Source organism: Tupaia chinensis, unplaced genomic scaffold (genome assembly GCF_000334495.1).
Source record: "Tupaia chinensis unplaced genomic scaffold, TupChi_1.0 Scaffold000335_1, whole genome shotgun sequence".
NCBI classification, from domain to species: Eukaryota; Metazoa; Chordata; class Mammalia; order Scandentia; family Tupaiidae; genus Tupaia; species Tupaia belangeri.
Window position 1 is genome coordinate 2,142,796 of NW_006159829.1, and position 10,971 is coordinate 2,153,766.

At 61.5% G+C, this 10,971-nt stretch overlaps 1 protein-coding gene across 1 annotated transcript in view; it reads left to right on the forward strand.

The window, feature by feature from the left end:
• Nucleotides 1-7,255, forward strand: part of SLC45A4 (solute carrier family 45 member 4) — a gene marked incomplete in the record, with an annotated part of 35,229 nt that extends 27,974 nt beyond the window's left edge. The window contains 4 exon segments of the mRNA XM_027773305.1: nucleotides 11-680; nucleotides 1,335-1,434; nucleotides 2,444-2,655; nucleotides 6,689-7,255. Of these exon segments, the coding sequence (XP_027629106.1) occupies nucleotides 11-680; nucleotides 1,335-1,434; nucleotides 2,444-2,655; nucleotides 6,689-7,057 (1,351 nt within the window).
• Nucleotides 7,256-10,971: the final 3,716 nt, after the last annotated feature.

Sequence of the window (10,971 nt, forward strand, 5' to 3'; positions counted from 1 at the left end):
TGGACATGGCGGCCGAGCTGCTGTTCCTGCACGGCATCGAGCCCTCCATCTTCCACGATGCCTCCTACCCCAGCAGCCCCTGCAGCACCAGCCAGGAGCTCCCGGAGGCCAAGCTGCCCCGCCTGTCCACCTTCCTCAGGGAAAACGCGAGTGAGGACGACACCTTGCTCGATAATCACTTGAACGAAGCTAAAGTCCCAAACGGAAGTGGCTCCGCTCCCAGGGACGTCCCGGGCGGCCACCCCAGGGCGGACGGGAGGCCCTCGGCCGCAGCGGGCTCCGTGCGGCGGCGCAGGCACCTGTTCCGGCGGCAGGCCTCCAGCACCTTCTCCTACTACGGCAAGCTCGGCTCCCACTGCTACCGCTACCGCCGCGCCAACGCCGTGGTGCTCATCAAGCCGTCCCGCAGCATGAGCGACCTCTACGACCTGCAGAAGCGGCAGCGGCAGCGGTGCCGGCACCGCAACCAGAGCGGGGCCACCAACTCCAGCGGGGACACGGAGAGCGAGGAGGGCGAGGGCGAGACCACCGTGCGCCTGCTCTGGCTGTCCATGCTGAAGATGCCGCCCGAGCTGACGCGCCTGTGCCTGTGCCACCTCCTCACCTGGTTCTCCGTCATCGCCGAGGCCGTGTTCTACACCGACTTCATGGGCCAGGTCATCTTCCAGGGCGACCCCAAGGTGAGCGCCCGGGCACCCGGCCCCGGCCCACCTTTGCCGCCGCCTGGTGCACTCGAGTCTGGAAGACGCCGTCCGCCCCGTGGGTGGACACAGTGCCCTAGCTGGGACGGGCTTTGTAGCGCGTGGTCCCGAGCGCCGAGCGCTGTCACAGACAAGAACACTTGGGAGCATCCTGCTGCCGCTGCACTGCGTGTGCCCCTGCCCAACTGGCGGCTCGGACGGCGACCCGTTTATTACTTGTGCAGGGCTCAGCGGGCGGCCCTCCTTGTGTTGCTGCACCTGCCCCTGCCCCGGAGCGCCGACATGGCCGTGGCACACTCTCAGGGCTCGTGTCCACGTGGCCGCTCCCCTTCCAGTCCACGCTGCTCTGGGTGGTGACTCCAGGCGGACGGAGGCACAGCTCCGGGGAGTCACTTCCATCAGGCCAGGCCAGCCCCTGGAGAGCGCAGACCTCTCCTCACTGGGGTGGCAGAGGCACGGCAGAGACACATCACAGACCATCCGTGGGTGGGAGGGAGTGAAACCCCACCAGGGACTGGCCTGGGCTCGGGCCGAGCTCCCCCAGAGCCCCTGTCCCTCCCCTGCAGTCACCCACGCAGCCCAGTTGATGCGTGAAGTCTGGCACGTGCCTCCTGACCCCTCTCCTCTCAACAGGCGCCATCCAATTCCACCGCCTGGCACGCCTACAACGCCGGGGTGAAGATGGGCTGCTGGGGCCTGGTCGTCTACGCAGCCACTGGTGCCATCTGCTCAGGTGAGCCCGGCAGGCACTTCCCAGGGCAGCTCAGCAGCCGGAAATGCGGGCCACTCAGCCCCTCAGCCCTGACTGCTGCTGAACAGGTCCGTCTCTCTGGGAGACACGCCCGCAGTGGTGTCGCAGGAAACAGGCCCGCGTGTGCTTGTTTCCGAGGCCCGTCGGGCTGACCAGGGACACTACCCAGTGTCGATGGGGTGTGTGGGCCCCTACCTACCCTGCCAGCTGGATGCAGGCCCGGCCCTGGGGGACACAGTAGCAGTCAGCAGCGGGCCAGGGGCTATCTGGCCTGCTATGCGTGAGAGACCTGTCCCCGCAGGTAGGTTCCATCCTGCTGGTGGGGGTCGGGGCAGCAGCCCCCAGTCTTGGGTGCCGTGTGCTCGTGCTCCCCTGGGGCAGGCATGATCGTGGTGGGGACTCCTGGCCGAGGCCGGCCGGGGCTCGCCTGCCACCCTCTGTCTGAGCACAGACGGGGAGCCCAGCCGCACCACAGCTGAGCTGGGCTCGAGGCTGACAGCAGGAAATGCCGTGTGTCAGCCAGAGGCCAAGTGACAGTGACATGTCACGGTCACCACTTATTAGTGGAGTTCTCGGGGAAGAGCTGGAGGTTAGGGAGAGCCGCCAGGTCAAGGAGGGAGGGCAGGAGGCCACCAAAGTGCCCAGGAGAGACAGCGGTACATTCCTGTGCAGGTGCCGGTGCTGCCCCTTCGGAATGCAGCGGTCCTGGTGTAGCCGCAGGAGCCGCCAATGGCTGGCCTAAGGCCCGGTGGGCCGGGAAGGGCCGGGGTGTGGGGCCAACCTCTTACTGAGGCACAGACCCCAGGCCTGCGTGGACCTGTGAGATGCAGTGTCCACGATCACATGCCGGCTGTGCAGTGGCGAGCTGCGCCCAGGGAAGGGGATGTTTGCAGCTAGGCAGTCAGGGTGCAGACGTGGCGGGGGAGCGTGGGGTGTGGCGTTGAGCCCAGTGTGAGCGAACGTGTGTCCCTGTCCCATGGCCTCTCTGCAGCCCTGCTACAGAAGTACCTGGACAACTACGAGCTGAGCGTCAGGGCCATCTACGTGCTGGGCACCCTGGGCTTCTCCGTGGGCACAGCTGTGATGGCCATGTTCCCCAACGCCTACGTCGCCATGGTCACCATCAGCACCATGGGCATTGTCTCCATGAGCATCTCCTACTGCCCCTACGCCCTGCTGGGGCACTACCACGACATCAAGCAGGTGCGTCTGGCCCAGGCGCTGTGGCAGGGTGGGCGGCACACGGCCTACAGACCCGTGTTCAGCCCCAGCACCAGGCAAGGTCCGTCTGGCCCGGGGCCCGTGCTCCTCTCCCTGTGCAGAGCTCTGCCCACCCGTGGGCATTCGGGACACTGGTGTCCCCAGGTCAGAAACAGCCCTGATGAAACCAGCAGTCACCTGCCTGCTCAGCCCTGCCTGCACAGGTCTTCGGCACCTCAGCAGCTGCCTGCCCTGCGGGCCCAGCAGCTGCTTCGAGGCTTTGGGAAGCAGGGGCACTTGTGGGTCCTGGCTAGGGAAGCTGTGGGCCAGCACCGTCCAGTCACGGCGGTGCAGACCACCCAGGTAAGTGCAGAGCCCCTGGCAGCCTCATCGAGGTGAGAAGTCCAGCCCCGTGGCTGTGATGGCGTCCCCGCCAACCTCATCTCCAGAACATCTCCATCCTAGCACTTAGACGGGGAGAGCTCACACTGGGGCACGTCCCGTGCCAGTGCGCAGGTGGGCCGTGGTGCTCAGCCTCACCCGGACCCTCTGAAGGGTCCTCCACCACGCATACCCTTTTCTCTCCTGCATGCTTTACTAAAGGAGAATAAACAGGTGCTTTTTAAAAATTCTGCTTACCAGAGGGAGACAGAAAGCGGGAGACAAAGTGAGAAAGCACCCTCCAGGGGACAGCACAGTGCAGCCCCTCCTCCATGTCTGTGCAAGATCATGCCGGGTCTGGGACTCACGCACGTTCGTCCCTGTGGGCTGCAGCCGCATCAACCGTGGCATGCCCGCCAGCCCCAAGATCTTTTTAAATGAAGTTACACATAACCACCAAGTCACCAGCAAGCCGCTGCTTGGGGAAGGAGGGACACGGGCGGAGCCCAGCAGCCCCTGCACCTCCCAGCCTCCTCATGGTGCTGTCGTAGGTCTGTGTGTGTGCTCGGTCGGCCCAAAGGCTGCGGGGTGTGGTCGCAGGTCTGTGTCTGAGCAAGCCGTGCTGGCCGTGATGTGCCCACATGCTTTGGTGACGGCATCTCGTGTATGTTGCTATCCTTCCATCTGTCCTTCTTTGACGGAACGTTGGCGACTTCCAGCTCGGGCTGTCACAGAACACGCCTGTCTGTACCTTTGCTGTTCCGGTGCTCTGCACTGTGAGCCACGTGGAGTAGATGTCGCGTGTCCGTGTGTGGTTCGAGCGGACACAGCTTGGCCCCTGGGCATTGCTCCCACGTAGGCCCAGGTGCTGCCTGAGTTTGGTCGTTCTTTGTGCTAGCTCTCATCACCACTAGTGTCCTTGGGACTCTCTGCATACGTGACCACGTCACGCGTGTCCAACGAGTTTGATTTCTTCTTTCCGAGTCCTGATATCTATGCATTGTCCCTGCCGTGACCAGAACCTCCAGGACGGTGGAGTGGGCATAGTGAGCTTGCTCTTTCAAAATCTACAGCAAAATAGTTCTTATCTTACTGCAAAGGTGGGTGCTTGAAGTTGTGTTTTTCTGGGAATTTGTCCCGACAGTTTTATTGGCATTAAATTGTTAGTAGCATTCTCCTGTGATCTAATACGGTAGAAACTGTAGCGATGACTCCCTCCCCAGGTCTCATATTGGTTATTCGGGAGCTTATCACCTTGGTGGTGGGTTTTTTTGGGGTTTCTTGTGTTTTTTTTAACTTTATTTACTTATTTATTTGACTAGAGAGGGACAGAGTGAGAGACAGAGAGAGCAAAAAAGGAAAGTGAGAAAGCAAGCCACCAGGTCCGGGACTCAAACTGGGGTCGGCCATGTGGGAGTCCAGCATTGGTGACGGCATCTCGTGTATGTTGCTATCCTTCCATCTGTCCTTCTTTGACGGAACGTTGGCGACTTCCAGCTCGGGCTGTCACAGAACACGCCTGTCTGTACCTTTGCTGTTCCGGTGCTCTGCACTGTGAGCCACGTGGAGTAGATGTCGCGTGTCCGTGTGTGGTTCGAGCGGACACAGCTTGGCCCCTGGGCATTGCTCCCACGTAGGCCCAGGTGCTGCCTGAGTTTGGTCGTTCTTTGTGCTAGCTCTCATCACCACTAGTGTCCTTGGGACTCTCTGCATACGTGACCACGTCACGCGTGTCCAACGAGTTTGATTTCTTCTTTCCGAGTCCTGATATCTATGCATTGTCCCTGCCGTGACCAGAACCTCCAGGACGGTGGAGTGGGCATAGTGAGCTTGCTCTTTCAAAATCTACAGCAAAATAGTTCTTATCTTACTGCAAAGGTGGGTGCTTGAAGTTGTGTTTTTCTGGGAATTTGTCCCGACAGTTTTATTGGCATTAAATTGTTAGTAGCATTCTCCTGTGATCTAATACGGTAGAAACTGTAGCGATGACTCCCTCCCCAGGTCTCATATTGGTTATTCGGGAGCTTATCACCTTGGTGGTGGGTTTTTTTGGGGTTTCTTGTGTTTTTTTTAACTTTATTTACTTATTTATTTGACTAGAGAGGGACAGAGTGAGAGACAGAGAGAGCAAAAAAGGAAAGTGAGAAAGCAAGCCACCAGGTCCGGGACTCAAACTGGGGTCGGCCATGTGGGAGTCCAGCACTCCTAACCACCACGCCATCTGCCGGCCACACTTTTGTGTCTTCAAAGAACTTCTGGTACTCACAATCCCCTCTGCTACATATTTGTGTCGCATTCTAGTAATTGCTGTTCTTTGCTAGAAGACTTCAAAAAGTTTGTGGGAAATGGAAGGAAAAGTACAGATTTATTGGAGGTAGGTCACTGGACTTGCAGCAGGAGTCATCCCAGTGGGCCGACCGCAGTTTGAGACCATCCCGGCAGCCATGTGTGCGTGTCTGCCCAAACCCCAGGGAGAGGACGGAGGAGCGGGACTGCGGCGTGGCCATCCTCCCGGGGAGCCCCCACGCTCTCTCACTGTCTCTCCAGTGAGTGCTCGTGCACTATGGCAAGAACCTTTAAAAAAAGTACAAATTTCTTTTGGGGCAAAAAGCTTTGAAATCCACGTATTTTTTTCGTAACCCCCATTTCCCACGTGGTTTTGGAAGAGCACACACATCTGCCGTCTGCTGTTTCTCCATCTAAGTCGCCGTTTCCTAGTTCCGGAGTTTGGTTCGGCCTGACCCTGGCGTTCCAGGCTACTAGTTCCCTTGGAAGTTGAAACGCTCAGCCGCTTCAGGAGTGTCTCTAGCTTGCGTCGTGAGTCCTGTTCTGAGCCAGGAGTTAGGTAGAGGTTCCCTGACGAGTTTCTAGCTAGTGGGGTTCTCCAGCTGCCATGTCGTTCGTGACTCCTAGTGTGATTCGCAGTGGCCAGAGAACACGCTCTGTGGGACTCGAGCCCTAGGTTCACGGAGACTTTCTCTGTGGCCGCCATGTCACAGATCTACAACCGTCCTTGTACAGGACGTGCTCTGCACCGCACAGCAGGTACACTGGGTCGTCGTTTAAGTCCTCCGTTCTCTTACTGTTGCTTGTTTAGAAAAGGCGTGTTGACATCTCCCACGTGTCTGTGCCACCCACAAGGACGTGAGTACGCACAGAGAATCGGTTTGTCTCTCGTCTTCCCGGTGGTTCGGCCCTTCTCCGCCTCTTGCGAGTCCTGGCTCTGGTCCCTGTGGTGGGCTCCGCCGGGTTTCCTCTGCACCTTCGCCCAGTCCGTGCGGCGAGGCTGCCCATGCACTGCCCGCGGCCCTGTGCAGCTGTGCTGCTGGAAGCCCTGACAGGAGCTCACGGCACCCGTGCCCCTAGCCCACTGGGAGGGCAACACGGGCTGAGCCCGGCCATGCCACCTTCCTGGAGGTGGTGCCCACGCCTGGGCGCTTGTGTCCTGCTGGGGCGGCGAAGTGCCTTCCACTTCCGTCTTCTGCCGTGAGCTAGAGCCGTCTGTCCCTGCCGTCGGCGTCATGCTGACCAGGAGGCGGGGGTCTGGGAGACGGGCGTCTGGGAGGCGGGCAGGAGCAGTCAGGAAGCGCGGTGCGCAGTCCTGAGCTCGCGGCCACCCCGCTGCGGCGCTCACGCTGCCTCTCTTCTCTTGCAGTACGTCCACCACAGTCCCGGGAACTCCAAGCGCGGCTTCGGCATAGACTGCGCCATCCTGTCCTGCCAGGTCTACATCTCCCAGATTCTGGTGGCATCCGCCCTCGGGGGCGTGGTCGACGCAGTGGGGACTGTTCGTGTCATCCCCATGGTGGCCTCCGTGGGCTCTTTCCTGGGCTTCCTGACGGCCACGTTCCTGGTGATCTATCCTGAGGCCTCAGAGGAGGCGAAGGAGGAGCAGAAAGGCCTGTCCCCACAGCCCTGCGGCAAAGGTGGGGACGATGGCGGCGGGGGGCCCAGTGAGAAGCCCACCGTGCTGAAGCTGTCCCGGAAGGAGGGCCTGCAGGTGGAGGCGGAGTCCGTGGTCTGAGCCGCACCCCCGTTTACACACACTCCACGCGGTGGGCACAGGCCCGGGCCACCCCTTGCAGGAGAGGCGCTGGCGCTGGCGTGGTTGCTGACGCGGAGTTCCTTCGTGCCGTTGCCAGCCGGAGGGCCAAGCAGGAACGCCAGACAGACGCACCGCACTGATGGCCTTTTCCCAATTAAAGAAAATCATTTGAAATCTTTTTTTAATTGAAAAAGGTCTTTTAATTTCAACTCTGTCTTTTATTCTGCAGGTATATTCTTCTGCATGTTTTTAAATTGCAAAACCCTTACTATGTAGACAATAAGCAGTTCGAAAGAAACGAGGCTTTGCATTTCTGAAACTAGTGAGAGCGGTGCCTCGGCGCCCTCTGCCCTCATCGGAGCACGGAGACGGGCCATGGCCGGCCTCTGCTCTGCGCACGCCCGCGGGGACGCCATGGCGTCAGGCCTCGTCTCGCCTTGGGCGCCATGGCAGTTGGAGAGGGTTTTTCTTTATGATCATTTTAGGAAACATTTTTTTTCTTATAACTGGTTTTCTTGGGAGAACGGCAGCTCTGCTTTTCCTCAGGAGAGCTTGATGGACTGTGCCCAGGGCGGCCTGGTCCTGGTGGCCAGTGGGAATGGCCAGAAACCAAAGCTGGGAGGACAGCCCTGGGGCGGCTGCGTGTGTGCGCTGCGGAGTCCAGGGCCGCAACACCCACGGGGCCGGGAGCGGGACTCTCACTCTGCGCCCACATGTGTATGTGTGTAAGCATGTCTGTGTCCAGACCCCGATCCACCCCACCTGTCAGAAGGGCCCTCCCAGGGGGCCCTGGGCTCCTCCAGACCACCTCTCTTGTCCCGGGAGGAAGTCCTTGGCAGGGCACCTGGATTCGCCTCTGGACCGTCAACCGCCTGCTGCAGATGGCCTACCTCCCAAGTCTTGCCGCATGGCTACCTCGGGTGTGCTGGGACCTGCCCAACTCGAACTGCTGACCTGCGCTCCGTGCCGCGCCGGACTGGGACCAGGCACAGAGAAGCTTCTGTCGTCGGGCCGGAGAATGCAGTGCACTGGAGAGCTGGCGCCCAGCGCGGCGGCTGCGTGGGATGTGTGTGCGGTTCCTTCCTCCCGACCGGAGACGGTCGCTGAGACCAGGAGAGGGAGGCCTGCACGAGCAGGACACGGCGCTTACACCCCCACCGCCGCAAGTCGCTGTTTTTAAATAAAGTACTTTAAGGTGCATGAGAACCATGCTGCAATATGACCATTCTAAAGCAAGTATATAGATATATATATATATATATATATTTCAAGATGAAAAGAAGCAGTTTTTAAATAAATTACTTGAATTTTCTGTGTATCCAGAGGAATGCCTGCTTCGTCTACATGACAGCCATGGTGGCACTCGGAGGTGTTCTGAGGGCAGCCAGTCCCTGTCCACGCGGTGTGTGCTCATAGCCAGGAGGGCCGGGCCCGGAGGGCAGGATGCGAGCGTTTCCCGTGTGTGGGAAAGCTGGGGGATGGCCTTGTGGTTGCTGCGTGGGTGAGGACGGTGTGTCTGAACATGCTGCCTGTCGCTGCCACCCTGCCCGGGCCCTGCTGCCCCCTCCCATGGGGAGGTGGGCACCTCTGGCCGCTGTGGGCCGGCAACCTCGGCCAGCTCTCCGTGCAGTTCTCTGCGCTGGAAGTGCTCGGCCCTCCCAGGAGGTGGCGTGTTTGTGGCCAGGACCGTGCGGGTTCCCTGCGTGGTGGCCTCCCCACGCCAGTGAGCCCTCCGCAGCAAGGAGCAGAGAGAGCAGATAGGGGCTGACCCGCACCGAGATGCCCCTGGGTCCTGACAGGAGCCCCACCCTTCCCCCTGGACAGCACAGCCTCATCCAAGGGCCCAGGGGCCAGGCCCGGCACACACCAGCTGGAGCCCTGGCCATCACGTGTGCAGAAGAGCGAGGTGCTAGCCCTCGAGCTCAGCCCGGCCTGGCTGTGAGCGGAGGTGACAGTCCAGGCTGTGTGTGCCCTGCGCAGGCCCAGTTACGGTCGTTGAGAATAGTGGCACTCAGCAAGAGTTAACGCCGTGAGGCCTCAGGTGTCTGCAGCCCGCCGGTCTGGCAGGTGCCTGGGCTGGGGGTGGGACCCAGGGCAGGTGTGCAGTTGGTCCCCGGAGCAGCTGTCCCGGGAGGCAGACCTGGTGACCCAGAAACCCTCTGCCAGAGGCTGGGGCCGAGCAGCGCCCTCTGGCTCAGCATCTCCTCGTGACGAGATGCCTTGACGAAGCACTAGTGGGCGGTGCCGGCGTCCTCCCCTCACCTCTGGGCAGCTGGAGGAAGGCAGGCGTCGGCACAGCGCACCTGCACCAGGAGGGTGTGGGGCTCGCTACACCTGGGCGTGTGCTCCCGGGGCCACAGGCACAGGGCGGGGGCCGCGGCGGGTCGGCTCGCGGCAGCCCACGGTTCATGCGTGGCCTTTTAACCTGAAAGGAGACTGGTAGGTGGTCTGTGTGAGATCGCGTGGTCAGCTTGGGGCCCAGGTCGGCACAGGCCATGGCCGGGGGGTCTCGACATCGAGCCAGGTGTGTGGGCAGCATCTCCATGGTGCCCAGTGCTGCATGCAGGTGGCCCTGGGTGGGGGTCCTGCAGGCATGGACACGTCCCCGAGTGCCTGAAGTGATGTCCTGTCTTCCTTGGCCTAGGGCAGGGGTCTTTGAACCCCCAGCCCTGTTCACTGCCTCTCAGATGCCAACCCTGGGAGGCCTCACAGCCTCTGGGAGGGCTGGGCCTGGGAGCAGCACTGTGTGGGCACAAGCCCTCCCAGTGGGGCCCAGGGAGCAAGCGTCGAGCAGGTGCGCGGCCCACCCTGAGCCCAGGGCCGATCTGTCAGCTGGGGCTGCGGGCTCCTGTCCAGGCCCCGGGCCAGGCAGGCCTTGCTGAGAGTTTCCAGCAGCATCGGCCCGTAGCCTGTGACGCTGACATTACCAACGGGCCCTCGTCTGGCGGGCAGTTTGCACGCAGCCCGCCCGGCTGCCCTCTGTGGCCACAGCAGACACCAACTCCAGAGGAGGCAGGGTACCACTCCCCGCCCCTGCCCTCTCCCAGAGCTGTCCACTTGTGGCCACCAAAGCAGGCGCACGTGTCCCCGTCACTGCTGCCCTCCCACAGCCAGCCGCTGCGTGTGCCCTCCCAGTGCCACTCAGACTCGAGGCCCCCCTGCTCCCGCCGGGCCCTGCAGGCCTGGGTCTGGGAGCTCTTCAGGTGTGGCAGTCGGGCTGTGCCCGGGGCCCCCCGGGGAGAGGATGAGCATGCCAGGGGCCAGCACACGGGTCCCCGTCACCACAGGTGGAGCCCCAGCTTGGAAATGGCCTCTCGGCCAGCCCGTCCTGGGGGCCTGCAGGACAGCTGAGTGCACCCACCTCGCAGCGGCTTCCTCTTCGTTCCCCCAGGCCTCTGGAGTGCAGCAGGCAGCGGCCACGGCCGAGCCTGTCTTGGTGCCAGGGTGACCCGTCGTTGAAACTGCCCCTTGTCCCTGGAGCAACGCCTGGGCACCTCGGACCCGTTGTGCTCCGTTGTGAGCTGGGCCAGGACGTCTTGCAGCCTGTTGAGAAGGAGCGCCACGGCTGCCCGTGTCGACCTTAGCCCTGGTGCAAGGCACGAGTGTTCCCCTCCACGAGGGGCAGGGATCGCACACATGCCTGGTTTGTATCAGGTGGGATAAAGTGGCGGTGTGTCCATCGACTCCGTGGAGCCCTGCTTCCGTCCTTCCTTGTGGGTGAATGTCGCCACCAGCGTGCGTGGGTGCCACCTCCCCTGCACACGCCTCTTGCATAGTGCGCGACTCCCCCCCCATGCGGGCACACCTGTGCCTGTCACTTAGTTTGGCTCAATAAACGTCCCTCCAGGTGACGTGTGGGTGTGTCTGTCACTTCCCTGCAGGCCCTCCCCCCC